The sequence below is a fragment of the Artemia franciscana genome, chromosome 4, assembly GCF_032884065.1.
Source record: "Artemia franciscana chromosome 4, ASM3288406v1, whole genome shotgun sequence".
NCBI lineage: Eukaryota > Metazoa > Arthropoda > Branchiopoda > Anostraca > Artemiidae > Artemia > Artemia franciscana.
In genome coordinates this window covers 21,717,496-21,736,816 of record NC_088866.1, presented here as the reverse complement: position 1 = coordinate 21,736,816, position 19,321 = coordinate 21,717,496, and the positions used below count along the sequence as shown (strand labels likewise).

The 19,321-nt window shown below is 36.5% G+C and overlaps 1 protein-coding gene across 1 annotated transcript in view; it reads left to right on the top strand.

Annotated features, from left to right (window-relative positions):
• LOC136026148 (receptor-type guanylate cyclase Gyc76C-like) overlaps positions 1–19,321 on the top strand; it is a 202,605-nt gene that overhangs the window by 65,864 nt on the left and 117,420 nt on the right. The window contains exon 6 of the mRNA XM_065702451.1: positions 1,867–2,063. Coding sequence (XP_065558523.1) covers positions 1,867–2,063 — 197 coding nt within the window. The remainder of the gene's footprint in view (positions 1–1,866; positions 2,064–19,321) is intronic.

Sequence of the window (19,321 nt, the reverse complement as noted above, 5' to 3'; positions counted from 1 at the left end):
CAAAAAAAATACACTTTTGGATGGACTGAAAAATGATATCCCCCGAAATCCCCTTCTCCCCCCAAAAAATTTGAAATTTGTATCTCGATTCCTCAGCTGTGAGACATAACAAGGCGTATTTACCAAACTAGATATACAATTCGTCCTCTTATAATGATGGCTCCCTTGCCTTCAGGCAAAAAAAGGGTGTACTACCTCTCCGAACCAACTGACTGTGTAAGTTGTTAGAAATCTCCTTATAATACACTCGCCTCCATGCTTCAGCTACCCGTTGTTTTATACAGACGTCAGATTACTCCCAGGCACTTAAATTTATATAGATAGATTGGTGCCCATCTTAATGCTCTTTTTAATGTTGCGTCGGCTATATTCAGTTTCGTAAGATGTCTTTCTTCTTATAGAAATTAATTAGAGCTTGAATGGCACTTTTTCAGTAAGAAAATTCTAATTTTGTTTCCGCATGAACGGATGATTTGGCGCTTTTGTTGTTCTTTTCTGAGCATAAATCCACGTGCCATTCTTTTAACATAATTTCTCTACATTAGAATGTTATTATACAGCCTTCAGACATGCACTTGAGCTGTAATTTCTTACGAGGAGAAGGGAGGAGCAGTAGCGATTTTTTTTTTTGTATGAAAACTTAATGGGGGATAATTTTTACTGCTCTGAAACCATAGTCACGGTTGAACACAGCGAAAAAAAAAAATATAAAACCTTGAAATTTAATTCTTCAGTTCTTCTGGACGATTGAAAAAAGTCTTTGTCAGTTTTCAATGTCGTCGATGTGTTCTAGAATCATTTTTATGTAGAAATTCATAGGAGAATGAAATCCTGGGTATTGCGGGCGGTATTGCATTTGTATCAGATTAATTTTACGTGCAAAGCTATGTAAGAGCGAACCTTGTTATGGGGAGTCTTGTGGTGGGTCTTTGATGCGATGTCTGAAAGCACTTGGCACCCTGAGAGAGGGTATGAAACACAAAATCATTTGATCCCGATACCAGCGGCGGGGGCCCGTCAGTAGCATGCTGGAGACCACTTGCTTGACTTTACGAGTTTTTTTTTTTTCAAATTTTGTAAACAAGAAATTTGTTGTATTCTTTTTTTTCTCTGATTTATGCTACTTTTTTCTGCGTTCATTTCAAAAAAGTCATTACCATATGTAAAAAAAAACTGTGTATTTTTACGGTACACTCCAAAGAGTATGGGTGACTTATTAGAGTTGAAACTGATGATTGTTTCGAAGAAAAATCACCAGTGCCATCTAGGGTTTCTAGTTTCTTGGCATTTTCGTAGTGCTAATCTGAAGACGAATTAGTGTAGTTAGTTATATTGGAAAAATTGATGTAGTTCTAAGCGTCAGATCTCAGTAGAAAAAAAAAACAACAAAAAAACAATCACAAAGTTTGAAAAGAAATACCAAGAAACGCCAGATGTCAATTTTTTTCCGATACAAGGGTCAGTTCATACTTTCACGGGTTACTTATACTCTTTGAACGTGTACTCTTTAGTAAACCTATATTTTTTAGATACGGTGCCTATTAAATACTTCTTTTATGCTTAGTAATACAATGTATTTTCTTTGAGCGTGTTGACATGTGGCACCAATTCACGAATATTTAGAGGGCCAATTTTGTTGTATTTCAGTTCTTACAATGTAAATAACAAAATTGTACATTTTCCAATGAAAATGCCATAAAAATGTATTTTTGAAAATATAGGGGGAGGGGGCACTTGCTCTCCCTTTGCAATTGCACCCTTGCTTTATACTCGCCTATACAAAAAGGTTTTTCTGTAACCTCATATGTTTTTAGACTTTTTAGATTCCAAAAACAAGGTTAATGGTTAGTAATTCTTCTTTCGTAGAGCAGAACATAGTGAATGAGTTTGGTCACTGCGGTGAAGTTGAAGCCCCAAGTGAAACAGCGGTGAAGTCATTAATGATTGTCGTACCAACACCTCCTGGCGAGAATTTCCTGAGTTTTGCTGACAAAGTTGAAGATTATAATCAAAGAGAACCATTCAGTTTTCCGGCTCCTCCCGTTTTATTCAAATTCAAAAAAGTAAGTAAGTACTACTATTGATGTTATTTTTTAACAAAAAGTACAGTCGGTAGGCTGCTGTTTTTGATGACATAATAACTAATTCCCTAGCGTGGTTATGTGCATGAAGGACCATTCGCAACGAAATTTGGTAGTGGCAGGGGTGCTGTTGAAGGGAACAAGAAATCACTGGGCAGTGGAAGAGGAATGAATCCAGCTTGGGATTAACATGTTTTAGACTTAGTCAAGACTTAGGGGTGTGTTGTTGAAGGGGAAATGTTTTGTATGATACCAGTTTAAACAAGATGCAGAATGCTTTGCTTTCATCTAAAAATTTGGGTGTGTGGGGGTCGTTGAAGACATTCAACCACTTTTGGAAAGTTAGCAGAGGAAGAAGAACACCTGCTGCTTGAACTTAGCGATAATTTCACAACGAGATTTTACTAATACCCAGATTTAGTTAGCCATAATTTGAGCGAATCAGAATTTTTTACTTAATTTTTAAGCCAGTTATAAAATTATGCTAACAATCTGATTTTTTGTTGATTACATATTTGTAAGCATTAAAAATATGTAATTAAATTCATTACATTACAATGATTTTATTTTGCTGATTACTATTTTTCTGATTACATATTAAGTAATTCCCCAGCATAGCCATATAAATGAAGGACCATTCACAACGAAAGTTGGTAGTAGTAGGGGTGTTGTTGAAAGGGACATGAAATCACTTGGGAGTGGGAGAGGAATAAATCCATCTTGTCATTAGCATGTTTTGGACTGAGTCAAGACTCAGGGGTTGGGTGCTGGAGGGGAAAACTTTTGCGTGATAGCAGTTTAAACAATATGCTGCATGCTTACTTTTCTTCTAAAAATTAGGTTTTGAGGAGATCCTTAAAGTGGACATTTAACCGCTTTTGAAAAGTTAACAGAGGAAGAGAGGAGTACACGCAGCTTGAACTAATACCCCAATACCCAAATTCCCAAATTCAGTTAACCAAAAATTGATCCAATCAGAATTTTCGATTTAATTTTTCAGCCAATTAGAAAAGTATGCAACAATCTGATAGGCCTAATTTAGCGCCAGCTATGTCTTGGTTTTAGTGAAATCTTATTGTGATGAGGCCGTAAGCAAAATAAAATTACATCAGTTTAGTAGGTCCAGAAAAAATCCATAATGACTTAACTTAACTCTTTCTTCATCTAAGGAGGCTGTAAATGAACCGAATACCTCCATGTTTTAACGGTACAAATTTTCAATGTAACTTATTTTACACAACACCCTGTACGAAAGACGCTTTTGAGAAACCAGGTATAATAAAATAGAAGTCATTGTTTTATGTGGCAAAGTTCAATAGCACTTTCCAAAGTTTTCGATTTGGCTGATATTTTCAAGAAGAAAGATAAATAGTTTTGAAATTGAGCTAGGAAATACTCAGATAATTTCAATTGATATGGATTTCATTGAAATTAAATGTTACTGAAAGAGATTTAGCCATTTCTTTACGTTTAGCAGCAATACGATTTAGTTATAGGTAGTTTTGAATTTTAAATACAATAAATTGTGCTTCTTATTAAAGATTAACGTAAATTCAGAAAGTTGGTGGAAAGATCTATTATTTTTTCCTCTCTGGTCAAGTTCTTGGGAGGCTAAAGTTTTTTTTTCAAAGGACTCTTGTCTCGTAAAAATATCTTTAAAAAGCTTTAAAAGAGCTTAAAAAAATTGATTGTAAAAGATATAAGGTAATACCAACAAATAAAAATTAAAAAATAATAATAAAAGATAAAAATTTTAACTTTAAAAAATCTTGGTTGTTTGGAACCCAATTTTTCAATAAAGTTAATTTTAGTCACTTTTGTAGTGCCCAACAGGCCGACTTAACAGCGTTGTAATGGTTCACGGATCTTTAAAGACAACACGGGCATCAGGGACGTACGCTGGGAGGCTTAGGACTCACTCCTTCATCTGAAATCCTAAATTCTTCTCAATTTCTGAGAACTGAGGTTATCCACTATTTTTTTTTTTTTTACTATTCCTTCGCATGGGCTAAACTGGTATGTCGTGCTTTTTTGGAATTTTGGGCTCAAGAACCCATATTTGTCATTGACGTGAGATAGCTGAACAGCATTGGACAATGTGATAAGAATTTTGTTCACCTTTATTTTTGTAAATGTCTTTTTATGGCACTTGGTATTTACCAAATGACATATAGCGATCGCAATTTCTGTCTGTCTGTCGGTCTGTCTGTCTTTCGGTCTGTCGTTCCCGGTTTTGCTAGTTGGGCCACTTCCAGACAAGCTAGGACGATGAAAGTTGGCTGGCGTATCAGGGACCAGACCAGATAAAATTAGAAATAGTCTCTTCACGGATTTGACCATCTGAGGGGAGTGGAAGGACGGTTAATTCGGAATAATTAAGAAAATGAGCTATTTTTAACTTACGAACAGGTGATCGTATCTTAACAAAATTTGATATTTAGAAGGATCTCGTTCTTCAGAACTCTTATTTTAAATCTCGACCTTGAGTGTCATCGGGGGGAGTTGGAGGGGAAAACCGGAAATCTTGGAAAACGCTTAGAGTGGAGAGATCGGGATGAAACTTGGTGGGAGGAATAAGCACAAGTCTTAGATACGTGATTGAAATAACTGGACAAAATCTGCTCTTTTTGGGGGAATTTAGGGGAGGGGGATTTTCAGTGCTTTGGCGAGTTCGGTCCTTCTGAACGTGCTAGGACGATGAAAATAGGTAGACGTGTCAGAGACCTGCACAAATATACTTGATAACAGTTGTTTCTCCGATTTGACCATCTGGGGGGGGGATGGCTGGAGGGATGGGAAATCGTGAAAAATTGAGGTATCTTTATCTTACGAATGGTTGATTGGATCACAATAAAATTTGATATTTAGAAGGACCTCGTGTCTCAGAGCTCTTATCATAAATACCGATCGTATCTGGTGATATTGGGGGGAGTTTGAGGGGGAAATGGAAATCTTGGAAAACGCTTAAAATGCAGAGATCGGGATGAAACCAGGTGGGAAGAATAAGTACAAGTCCTAGATACGTAATTAACATAACCGGACTGAATCCGCTCTCTTTGGGGGAGTTGGGGGGGGGAGGGTTAACACGGAAAAATTAGAAAAATTGAGATATTTTTAACTGACGAACGGGTGACCGGATCTTAATGAAACTTGATATATAGAAAGATCTTATGTCTCAGATGCTCCATTTTGAATTCGAATCGGATCCGGGGACAAAGGGGGTGGAGGGGGAAACCGGAAATCTTGGAAACTACAAATCTTGGAAAACGCTTAGAGTGGAGAGATCGGGATGGAACTTGGTGGGAAGAATAAGCACATGTCGCAGATACGTGATTGACGTAACTGGTCTAGACCCGCTCTCTTTGGGGGAGTTGGGGGGGGGGTCCAGTGTTTTGGTGAGTTCGGTGCTTCTGAACGAGCTAGGATTCGACCATCTTCGACCATTTCCCCGATTCGACCATATGGGGGGCTGAAGTGAGAGGAAAAATTAGAAAAAATGAGGTATTTTAAACTTACGAATGGGTGATCGGATCTTAATGAAAGGACCGCGTGTCTCAGAGCTCTTATTTTGAATCCCAAACGGCATTAAGCCTCTGATTTTCCTTTTAAATCAATCTATTGATTCTTAGAATTTTGCTCGAGCTCATGCCCTATAAGCTCTTAGCTCTTGTTTATACATTGTCTTGTATTTTTTATGCACTTGTATTTTTTTTGCTGAAGGGAGCTAGCCGAACCTATCCTCAATATGTTGAATAAATACCTAGGGTCAAAAATACAAAAATAAAATGCATGTTTCCTTTAATGTAAATAAATTCACTTTATATTAAAAAAAAAAAAAATTATTTTCATATTAAATTATTCTAAAAAATATTATTGAAAAATAATATTTAAATATTATTATAATGTTAAAAATTATTAATAATATTAAAAATTATTCTAAAAAATATTTAGAATAAATTTTCTTCATAATTACCAATTGTAGTTGAACAACGAAAAATTATATTTTTGGAGCCTTTAAAACTATAAAGTATACAATTATTGTGTTATTTTGTTTATATAACCCGGATGAACGATCGATTTGTAAAAGTACTTCCAATGCCGTTTTACCCAATATATATGCTCTAAAAAACTTTGGTCCGAATAAGTCTCAAATGCATACAGTTTTATGACAAAGTGTATGTTGACGCTGTATAAGTTGATACTTTATTTAGACTAATTAAACAAAATTTGCAAAAATAAATTTTCAAAAAAAGGTAAAGAGCCACATTAGAGCTGTAACACACAAAAATAAAGTTCAGTGATAGTTCAAACTTGAATCGAGAAGAGATTACTATCAATAATTAAATAGAACCCAAAATAAACAGGAACTTAAAGGAATAAATTAAAAATGAGCTTAAATGAAGCACCAATGACGCTCTGGCCTTTAGAATTTTTTTTACGGGGGAGGGGTAGCCCTGCTCTTGTTTATGGTAGTCCCTTTTCGTTTTAAGTTTGACTTGATTATTAATTTTAATATCTGTTCGTTCTAGGTCATCTATTCACCCATGGTAATATCTGTTATCTTTGTATTTGATGTGGTTGTTTATTTTCATGTCTGTCCGTTTTGGGTTTATTCCTTTACTGTAACTGTTTTTGGGTTCTATAATAATTGGGTTTATAGTAATTATTTTTGGGTTCCGTTTTCGGTTCGATTCATTCCACCATAGTAATTGTTTTTGACCTCTATAGTAATTGGGTTTATAGTAATTGTTTTTATGGCGCTTGGTATTAACCAAGTGACATATAGCAATCGCAAATTCTGTCGGTCTGTCGGTCTGTCGGTCCCAGTTTTGCTACTTTAGATACTTGCAGGTAACCTAGGACGAGGAAATTTGGCAGGTGTATCAGGGACCGGACCAGATTAAATTAGAAATAGTCTTTTTCCCGATTTGACCATCTGGGGGGGGGGGGAGTGGGGGGCCCATTGATTCGAAAAAAATAGAAAAATAGAAGTATTTTTAACGAACGGTTAATCAGATCTTAATGAAATTAAATAAAAAAAACTATTTTTTTTAACTGAAAGTAAGGAGCGACATTAAAACTTAAAACGAACAGAAATTACTCCGTATATGAAATGAGTTGTCCCCTCCGTAATCCCTCGCTCTTTACGCAAAAGTTTGACTCTTTGTCAAAGTTCTACTTTTTAAAACAATTAAAAACTTTAGCGTAAAGAGCGAGGGATTACGGAGGGGACAACTCATTTCATATACGGAGTAATTTCTGTTCGTTTTGTGTTTTAGTGTCGCTCCTTACTTTCAGCTAAAAAACTTTTTTTTTATTTAATTTCTGAACGTTTTTGAATTAATTTTCAACTTTTCAACAATTTTTAATCCTGACAGAAACAGAATTTTTTAATTGAATTTTATGGCTTATAAAGTTGACTTGATAAATAAAACTTAATATCGTTCACAAAAGATTCAATCTACGCTCATAGACAACCTCGATACACTTACACTCTTATTATTTATTTAAATTGTAAGAGCAGAATTAGTAATAGCAGTATCCCTAAAAGTTTTAACATAATACCCCCAGTTGTTCTCAAAATATTGGTGAGGTGTTTGCAACCATTGACAACCATATAACACAATGCCTTTTGATTTATTTCAAAGAAACATTTAGTTTTAAACATAATGGGCCGATTACACAATTGTGGGGGGTTGCCATGCCTAATATCCCTAAAGACATAGTCGTTGGACCATTCTACTATGCGGAACAAAATGCTTGTCTCAAATTTTGACTGGATATGTTTGGAAAGTTAACGAACTTGAGAGAAGGGCTCAAATCAAATTGAATATCATCAAAATCAGAATATTCACTTGGCTTCAGTATAATGCCCTCAAGTCTCTTGTTACCTTTAAGAAGGGCACCAGAAACTCACACTATAATTGGAGTGCAAGGGGGTGGACTTCCCCCTTCATATATCTAGTAAAAACTTTTAAACAAGTAAAAAATAGTGAACAGATTTTAAATATATTTTGTTTTCAATAGAGTGCAAATTATGTTATGGTCTTGAGAACGAATGGGGGTTGTCAAATACTTCCTTATATACTCCTTATATACGCCTTATATACTCCCAGGGCATTCCTTACTATGCCCTAAGGGCTTTGGGAGGGTCACGCTGAAAGACATAATTTCCGGTCCTTTGCATTACGTTTATCAAAATGACAATACCAAAATTTTGATTGGATATATTTTGAGAAATGGTGGGCTAGGGAGAGGGTTAGTAGAACTCAATCACATTCAACTATCAAAAAGAGCACTGGCCCTTTCAATTCGCAATCAAATGAGCTGTTTTCAAAATTTTTACGACAAACAAATGGGCATTACAAAATTCAATAAGGCTCATTTCAGGAAAATACGAGGTGTGGGGAACTATCCAACCTCCAATCACTCTGAGTTTTGAAAAGGACACTAGAACTTCTGGTTACGAATCAAACGAGCCCCCTCCAAAGCTTATACGATCGCGCTTTCTATAAATACCTTATATGCCCACAGGGCACAACTTACAACTCTCGCCCTGATGGCTGTTAGTTGGTCACCATCCTCAAAGACATAACTTCTCGGCCTTTCAATTACGTTGAACAAAATGGCTACCTCAAAATTTTTATTCGATGTGTTTGGGGAAATGATGGGCATGAGAGGGGGTTAGATGCCCTCCAATCATTTTGACTTTTAAAAAGGGCACTGGTCCTTTCAATTTCCAATCCAATAAGCTGTTTTGAAGTTTCTGCGACAACAAATGGACATATCAAAGTTTCAATCAGATTTATTTCTGGAGAATAATAGGTGTGGGGGGGGGGTACTTACCATCTGATCACTCTAAATCTTAAAAAGGGCACTAGAACATCTGATTTCATATCAAATGAGTCGTTTCCAGAGTTTTTATGATCAACGTTTCTATATATATACCTTTCTATATTTGACTCTTTCTCTTAACTCTACTTTTTAAAACAGTAAGAAACTTTAGCGTAAAGAGCGGGGCGTTGAGGAGGAAAAGTCCCTTTCATTTACGGAGTAATTTCTGTTCGTTTTAAGTTTTAATGTTGCCCCTTACTTTCATTTAAAAAAACTTGTTTTTTTTATTTAATTTCTGGACGTTTTTGAATTAATGCATGTTTTGATCTTGGCTCTCCGCGCATAAATAATTAAAACAAAATTTGCATATTAATTAATTGCAATTAATCGGAAGATCTCGAGAAAAAAGCAGTGAGGGAGGAGGCCTAGTTGCCCTCCATTCTTTTTATTACTTAAAAAGGCAACTAAAACTTTTAATGTTTTACGAACGTTGTCATTGGTGAAAAATATACGTAACTTACGAATTAGCTTACGTAACGAACTTCTATATTCGTATATTTTTATTGCGTATATGAGGGGGTTCTTCCCTCGTCGATACCTCGCTCTTTACACTCAAGCTTAAATTTTGTCCCAATTCCTTAAGAATGACCTCTGAATCACAAAGGCCGTAGAATAAATAGTTGAAACTACTAAAAATACTTTAGCGTAAAGAGTGAGGTATTACGAGAAGGTAAATCCCTCATAAGAGTAATAATTTTTGTTTGTTTTAAGTTTTAATGCTGCTCCTTACTTTCATTAGAAAAAACTTTCCATATTTAGTTTTTCATTGTTTTTTCAAATAATGCTAGAAAATCCTGCGCCTGCTTCATTGAAATTGTCTTCCCCCATGAGAAGTTACTCCATGGAAATATCCTCTCAACGTAACCCCCCCCCCACTCAAATCTCCCCCCTAAACCAAAAAAATCCCCCTGAAAATGTCTGTACACTTCCCAGTAACCATTACCATATGTAAACACAGGTCAAAGTTTTAACTTGCAGCCCCTCTCACGGGGACTGAGGGGGAGTAAGTTGTCCCCAAAGACACAGTTATTAGGTTTTTCAACTATGGTGAATAAATGGCTATCTCAGAATTTTTATCCGTTGACTTCTGGGAAAAAAGAGCGTGGGAGGGGGCCTAGGTGCCCTCCAATTTTTTTGGTCACCTACAAAGGGCACTAGAACTTTTAATTTTCGATAGAATGAGCCCTCTTGCGACATTCTAGGACCACTTTGTCGATACGATGACCCTCGGGGAAAAAAAAAATAAACGCGCACCCGTGATCTGTCTTCTGGGAAAAAATACGAAATTCCACATTTTTGTAGATAGGAGCTGGGGCAAAAAAATAGATAGGAGCAAAATTATTGCTATAGGGTTCTCTGATACGCTGAATGCGATGGTGTGATTTTCGTTAAGGTTCTATGACTTATAGGGGGTGTTTCCCCCTATTTTCCAAAACAAGGCAAATTTTTTCAGCCTCGTAACTTTTGATGACGAAAACTAAATTTGAGGAAACTTATATATTTAAAATCAGCATGAAAATCTGATTCTTTTGATGTATCTTTTAGCATCAAAATTCCGTTTTTTAGAGTTTCGTTTACTATTGAGCCGGGTCGCTCCTTACCACAGTACGTTACCACGAACTGTTTGATTTGATGTTTGCAAGGATATCATGTCTCAGAACTGTTATTTTAAATCCCGACCGGATCTGGTGACATTGGGGGGGGGGTTGGGAGGGAGAAGTCTAAAATCTTGGAAAACGCTTAGAGTGGAGGGACGGGATGAAACTTTGTGGGAAAATAAGCACAAGTCCTCGATACATGATTGACATAACCGGAACGGATCCGCTCTCTTTGGGGTAGTTGGGGGGGGGGGGGTTAATTCTGAAAAATTAGAAAATGAGGTATTTTTAACCTATGAACGGGTGATCGGATCTCAATGAAATTTGATATTTAGAAGGATATCGTGTCTCAAAGCTCTTATTTTAAATCCCGACTGGATCTGGTGATATTGGGGGGAGGAGTTAGGTGGAGGAAATCTAAAATCTTGGAAAACACTTAGAGTGTAGGGATCGGGATGAAACTTGGTGGGAAAAATAAGCACAAGTCCTAGATACATAATTGACATAACTGGAAAACATCCGCTCTCTTTTGGGTAGCTGGGGGGGGGGGGTAATTCTGAAAAATTAGAAAAAAGGTATTTTTAACTTACGAACGGGTGGTCGGATCTCAATGAAATTTGATATTTAGAAGGAAAACATGTCTCAAAGCTCTTTTTTTCAATCCCGACCGGATCTGGTGACATTGGGGGGGGGGAGTTGGGAAGGGGAAACCCAAAATCTTGGAAAACACTTAGAGTGGAGGGATCGGGATGAAACATGGTGGAAAAAATAAGCACAAGTCCTAGATAAATGATTGACATAACTGGAACGGATCCGCTCTCTTTGGGGTAGTTGGGGGGGGGCGATTTTAATTCCGAAAAATAGAAAAAATGAAGTATTTTTAACTTTTGAACGGGTGATCAGATCTCAATGAAATTTGATATTTAGAAGGATATCGTGTCTCAAAGCTCTTACTATAAATCCCGACCGGATCTGGTGATATTGGGGGGATTTTGGGGTGGTGGAGCCTAAAATCATGGAAATTGCTTAGATTGGAGGGATCCAGAGGAAACTTGGTGGAAAAAATAAGCAGAAGTCTTAGATACATTATTTACATAATTGGAACGGATCAGCTCTATTGGGGGGGGGAGGTTATTTCTGAAAAATTAGAAAAAATGACATATTTTTAACTTACGAAGGAGAGACCGGATGTTCATGAAACTTCATATTTAGAAGAACTTCGTAACTCAGATCTGCTATTTCAAATCTCAACCGGATTCAACGTCATTGGGGTGGGGGAGGCAGTTGGGGGGGGACCGGAAATCTTAGAAAATACTTAAAGCGGAGAGATCAGGATGAAACTGGATGGGAAGAACAAAAACCTGTCTAAGATACGTGACTGACATAACTGGACTGGATCTGCCCCCTTTGGTGGAGTTGGGGGGGGGGAATTTTGAAAATTGAGGTATTTGTAACTTACGAAAGATTGCCCAGATCTTAATGAAATTTGATTTTTAGAAGGATCTTGTGCTTTAAAGCTCTAATTTTAAATTCCGATCAGATCCTGTGACATTGGGGGGAGTTGGAGGGGGAAATCTTGGAAACACTTGGAGTGGAGGAATCGGGATGAAGCTTGGTGGATAGAATAAGCAAATGTCTTTGATACGTGATTGACGTAACCATACTGGATTCGCTCTCTTTGGGGGAGTTGGGGGGAGGGATTCAGTGATTTGGTGAGTTTGGTGCTTCTGGACGTGCTAGGACGATGAAAATTGGTAGGCGTGTCAGAGACCTGCACAAATTGACTTGATTAAGTAGTTTTCCCAGATTCGACCATCTGGGGGGCTAAAGGGAGAGGAAAAATTAGAAAAAATAGGTATTTATAGCTTACGAGTGGGTGATCGGATCTTAATGAATTTTGATATTTAGAAGGACATCGTGACTCAGAGCTCTTATTTTAAATCCTGATCGGCCTTAAGCCTCTGATTTTCCTTTTAAATCAATCTATTGATTCTTAGAATTTTGTTAAAGCTCATACCATATGAGCTCTTGACTCTTAGCTCTTCTTGCCTCGTCACAAGTGCCATATGAGCTCTTAGCTCTTGTTTAGTTCCGTTTTGGGTTCGATTTATTCCTTATAGTAATTGTTTTTGGGTTCTATAGTAATTGGGTTTATATTAATTGTTTTTGGGTTCCGTTTTGGGTTCGATTTATTCTTATGTAGTAATTTTTTTTTATGGCACTTGGTATTAACCATGAATTTGACATGAATTTGATAGCGTGGAAGATCAAAGTCTAAAATTGGCTAATTATAAAGATAAAAGAAGAGAATATAAAAGTTTAATAAAAAGAAAAAAAAAAGAGTACGAGCATAAGAAGAAACTGGATATCGCTGATGATTTTAGAAATAAAGATTTTAAAAAGTTTTGGGGCTATATAAAGAATGATAGTGGAAGGAGAAATGTTAATACCCAGGCTGTTCCGGAAGCTGATTCATGGCCTGATTACCTAAATAATTTAGAAGGTGTTTGTGCAGATCTTCAGGAGGTAGCGCATACCCCAGAGATGGTTATTTATCCAATGAGAGAACATGATTACGATTTAGTGGGTGATGTGAATGGCCAAGAGATTAAGTCAATATTTAAGAAGTTAAAAGGTGGTACTGCTGCGGGTGTTGATGGTATACCAATATTGTTATTTAAGAATTTTCTTTCCATTTTGATACCGATAATTGTTCTTCTTTGTAATAAGGTGTTAAGGTCAGGGCAATGGCCAAGCGCTTGGAAGACATCATTGTTTATACCACTTTTTAAGAGAGGAAACCCGAAGGCTCATGAAAATTATCGTTTAATAGCACTTGTCCCTGCTTTAAGTAAGGTTTTGGAGAAAATATTAGATACCAGGCTTTCCAATTGGTTAAATACAAATAATTTAATACATGAGGAACAAGGAGGTTTCAGGACAGGGTATGGGACGACAGATAGTGTGTTTATTTTAAAGGCATTAATAGATAAATATGGAAAGGGTAAAACTTGTCTTTATGTGGGATTTCTGGATCTCCATAAGGCTTTTGATAGTGTCGACAGAGGGTTATTGAAGGATGCCATGCTAAATATTGGCCTTCCCCATTCATTTGTTAGATTGATAGTGAGCATGTATACTTGTGTGAGTGGAATCATTCAAGTTGGTAATAGGTTTTCGAAGCTTTTTGATATTAAGCGGGGAGTAAAACAGGGCAGCACCCTTTCACCTAAGTTGTTTAATATTTTTATTAATGATGTTGTTAATTTTCTAGAGAATAGATGGGCTCCGAAAGTTAGCCTAGGGACTCAAAAACTATCTCTCTTATTATTTGCAGATGATATTGCTTTGGTGGCTAATAAACCGCAAGATCTACAGACTCTTTTGAATCTCATAGAAGAATATTTGCATATAAAAAAGTTAAGGCTGAATACTGAAAAGAGCGAACTTGTTATTTTTAAAAAAAGGAAGGTTGGGGACGATGAAAAATATACGTTTAAATTTAATAATAAGGAACTATTTATAAGTAAAAGAATAAAATATTTAGGCTTTATCTTATCGGATAATGGAAGCCTAAGGAGTCATGTTGATGAAATAATTAAGAGAGGTAGGGTGGCCATGTCAGCTATATTTAGAAACCCGACGATAATGGGGATCAAAAACCTAAAAATGCATAAAAGAATATTTAACACAAAAATTATACCCGTAATAGAATATGGAGCAGAGATATGGAGTGGAGAAACGGTGCAGCAACTGGAGTCCCTTCAGCTCCAGTATTATAAAAGAGTGTTTGGTTTACATCAGACAACTCATTCACAGATTCTGAAAGGTGATATGGGCCTGTTTTCTTTAAAGCTACGTAGGTATATTTTAATGCTTAGATTCTGGTTGAAGTTAACTAAGAGTAATGAAGATAGACTAGTAAGAGTGGCATATGAAGAGATGTTGAAATGTGGTTTAAAAACCTCGTGGCCATCCCAAATTAAATCATTACTAGAAAAAGTAGGAATGCCTTATTTATGGAATAATGGTCTTTGCTCTCGCGATGTACCAGCAAATTTAGAAAGCCAGGTACGATTTATATTAGAGAGTCAGGAAATTCAGCATTGGCAAGGGCTGGTTCTTGATTCTACAACCCTACAACATTATAATCAGGCAAAACCTAGTTTTGGGGAGGAAGTTTATTTTAAACTTAATTTACCGGCTATGATTCTACGTCGTTGGATTCAGCTTAGGGCAAATTGTCTTCCAATCCAGAACAGGCAAAAAACGTTCGACAAAAATAAAATGATAGTTAGTCCTGATAGGCGGTATCTTTGTCCTCTTTGTAAAGATGATGATGAAGACTTGGATCATTTTCTCCGGAAATGCCCGGTGCTCTTGGATTTACGGGAAATTTATTTGCATGGGATTAATTTGATGCTCCCGGGTATTCTACAAAATAGTAACCCAACCACAATATTTCGAGTGGGAGTATATATAGAAAAATCTTTAATAAGAAGAAAAAGTTTTATATGATTAATTTCTTTTGTAGTTAGATTAGGTACTTTTTGCGTCGAATTCTGTTTTTTTTTGTGCGTGTTCGTACTGTTGTTAATTTCCTTGCTTGTCTGTTATTTATTTATATTTTGTGTGTATATGGCCCACGGGTTTTTGAAATACACTTATCTATCTATCTATAGCAATCGCAGATTCTGTCGGTCCCGATTTTGCTACTTTAGGCATTTCCATGTAAGCTAGGACAATGAAATTTGGCAGGCGTATAAGGGACCAGACCAGATTAAATTAGAAATTAAATCATTTTTTCGATTTGACCATCTGGGGGTGGGGGTGGGGGGGGCGGTCAATTCGAAAAAAATATAGAAAAAATGAAGTATTTTTAACTTATTAACGGTTAATCAGATCTCAATGAAATTTGATGTTTGGAAGAATATCGTGTCTCAGAGGTCTTATTTTAAATCCCAACCGGATGTGGTGACATTGAGGGGTTGGGGGGATTTCGGAGGGGAAACCTAAAATCTTGGAAAACACTTAGAGTGGAGGGATCAGGATGAAACTTGGTGGGCAATATAAGCAAAAGTCCTAGACACATGATTGACATAACCGGAACGGATTCGCTCTCTTTGGGGTAGTTGGGGGGGGGGGTTTAATTCTGAAAAATTAAAAAATGAGGTATTTTAACTTACGAACAGGTGATCGGATCTCAATGAAATTTGATATTTAGAAGGATATCGTGTCTCAAAGCTCTTATTTGAAATCCCTATCGGATCTGGTGACATTGGGGGAGTTTGGGGGGAACCTAAAATCTTGGAAAACGCTTAGAGTGGAGGGATCGGGATAAAACTTGGTGGGGAAAATAAGCAGAAGTCTTAGATATGTGATTGACATAATTGGAACGGATCCGATATATTGGGCGGGGAGGATTAATTCTGAAAAATTAGAAAAAATGACGCATTTTTAACTTAGGAAGGAGTGATAGGATCTTCGTGAAACTTCATATTTAGAAGGACCTCGTAACTCAGATCTCTTATTTTAGATTTCAACTGGATCCACCGTCATTGGGGGGAATGAAATAACCGGACCGGATCCGCTCTCTTTGGTGGAGTTGCAGGGGGGGTTAATTCGGAAAAATGAGGTATTTGTAGCTTACGAACGGGTGACCAGATCTTAATGAAATTTGATATTTAGAAGGATCTTGTGCTTTAAAGCTCTTATTTCAAATTCCGTCTAGATCCTGTGACATTGGGGGGATTTGGAGGGGGAAATTGTAATTCTTAGAAAACGTGAAAATTGGGGCATTTTTTATCTTACGAATAGGTGATCGGATCTTACTGAAACTTGATATATAGAAAGATCTTATGTCTCAGATGCTTTTTTTTCGACTCGAATTGGATATGGGGACATAGGGCTTGGAGGAGTGAAACAGGAATCTTAGAAAACGCTTATAGTGGAGAGATTAGGATGAAACTTGATGGGAAGATTAAGCACAAATTTTAGATACGTGATTGAAATAATTGGAACGGATCCGTTCTTTTTGGAGCAGCTGGGGAGTGTTAACTTGGAAGAATTAGAAAAATTGAGGGATTTTTAACTTAGAAACGGGTGACCAGATCTTAATTAAATTTGATATTTAGAAGGAATTCATGTCTCAGAGCTCTTATTTCAAATCCCGACCAGATCTGCTGATATTGGGGGGAGTTGGAGGGGGAAATCGGAAATCTTGGAAAACGCTTTGAGTGGAGGAATCGGGATGAAGCTCGGTGGATGGAATAAGCAAGTGTTGTAGATACGTGATTGCCGTAACCGTACTGGATTCGCTCTTTTTCGGGGTGTTGGGGGAGGGGTTTAGTGCTTTGGCGAGCTTGGTGCTTCTGGACGTGCTGAGACGATGAAAATTGGAAGGTGTGTGAGGGAGCTGCACAAATTGACTTGATAAAGTTGTTTTCCTAGATTCGACCATCTGGGGGGCTAAAGATAGAGGAAATATAAAAATACATTTTATATAAATAATAAAATTTATTAATTATATAATTAATAAATTCATTATAAAAAAGAGGTTTAAAAAGAGGTATAATTTACGAGTGGGGGATCGGATCTTAATGAATTTTGATATTCAGAAGGACATCGTGACTCAGAGCTTTTATTTTAAATCCCGACCGGCATTAAGCCTCTGATTTTCCTTCTAAATCAATCAGTTGGTTCGTAGATTTTTGTTAGTGTTCATACCATATGAGCTCTTGGCTCTTAGCTCTTCTTGCCTCGTCACAAGTGCCATATGAGCTCTTAGCTCTTGTCTTTAAGTCTGAGTTGTGATATAACTTTATTTCTGCTTGATTTAGGTTTTAATAATGCTATTTACTTTTCTTTGAAAGATTTTTATTTGGATAATTTTTTTAGTTAGTTAAAACACAAGAGCTAGACTACAAATTTTTAAGTTCTTGGACAAAAATCAAAGGTCAGCTTTTAATTTTCAAACAGTTCATGGTAACGAACTGTAGTAAGGAGCGACCCGGCTCAATAGAAACCAAAACTCTAAAAAATGGAATTTTGAGAACAATAGCTACATCAAAAGAATCGCATTTTAATGATGATTTTAAATATATAAGTTTCATCAAGTTTAGTCTTACGCTCCAAAAGTTACGAGCCTGAGAAAATTTGTGTTATTTTAGAAAATAGGGGGAAACACCCCCTAAAAGTCATAGAATCTTAACGATTACACCACCAGATTCAGCGTATCAGAGAACCCTACTGTAGAAGTTTCAAGCTCCTATCTACAAAAATGTGGAATTTTGTATTCTTTGCCAGAAGGCAGATCACGGATGCGTGTTTATTTTATTTTTTTTTTCTTCTTCTTTTTCCCAGGGGTGATCGTATCGACCCAGTTGTCCTAGAATGTTGCGAGAGGGCTCATTCTAACGGAAATGAAAAGTTCTAGTGCCCTTTTTCAGTGACCAAAAAAATTGGAGGGCACCTAGGCCCCCTCCCACGCTAATTATTTTCCCAAAGTCAACGGATCAAAATTATGAGATAGCCATTTTATTCAGCGTAGTCGAAAAACCTTATAACTATGTCTTTGGGGACGACTTACTCCTCCACAGTCCCCGCGGGAGGGGCTACAAGTTACAAACTTTGACCAGTGCTTACATATAGTAATGGTTATTGGTAAGTGTACAGGTGTTTTCAGGAGGATTTTTTGGTTGGGGGAGGGGTTGAAAAGAGGGATATATACTGGGGGAACTTTCCATCGAGGAATTTGTCATGGGGGAAGAAAATTTCCATGAAGGGAGCGCAGGATTTACTAGCATTATTTTGAAAAAAACAATGAAAAAATAAATAGGAAAAAGTTTTTTTCAGCTGGAAGTAAGGAGCAGCATTAAAACTTAAAACGAACAGAAATTATTACCCATATGAGGGGCTCACCTCCTCCTAATACCTCGCTCTTTGCGCTAAAGTATTTTTAGTAATGTCAACTATTTATTTTGCGGCTTTTGTGATTCAGGGGTCATTCTTAATGAATTGGGCCAAAATTTAAGATTTAGTGTAAAGAGAGAGGTACTGACGAGGGGGCGAACCCTCTCATACGTGTAATAAAAACATGAGAATAAAAAATTCTCTACGTAAGCTAGTTTATAAGTTACGTATATCTTTTACTAATAAAAAGATTCGTAAAAAATTAAAAGTTCTAGTTGCCTTTTTTATTAACCAAAAAAATAGAGGGCAACTAGGCTTCCTCCCCCGCTCTTTTTTTTCTCAAAATCATTCAATCAAAATTATGAGAAAGCCATTCAGCAAAAAAAAAAAAAAAAAAAAAAAAAAAAAAAAAAAAAAAAAAAAAAAAAAAAAAATGCAAATTTTGTTTTAATTATTTCTCTGCGGAGAGCCAAAATCAAAACATGCATTGATTCAAAAACGTTCAGAAATTAAATAAAAAAACAAGTTTTTTCAACTGAAAGTAAAGAGCGACATTAAAGCTTAAAACGAACAGAAATTACTTTTTATATGAAAGGGGCTGCTTCCTCATCAACGCCCCGCTCTTTACGCTAAAGTTTTTTACTGTTTCAAAAAGCAGAGTTGAGAGAAAGACTCAAACTTTAGCGTAAAGAGCGGGGCGTTGATGAGGAAGTAGCCCCTTTCATATACGAAGTAATCTCTGTTCGTTTTAAGTTTTAATGTCGCTCCTTACTTTCAGTTGAAAAAACTTGTTTTTTTTATTTAATTTACCTAAAATATTCAAGATGGCTGTTTATT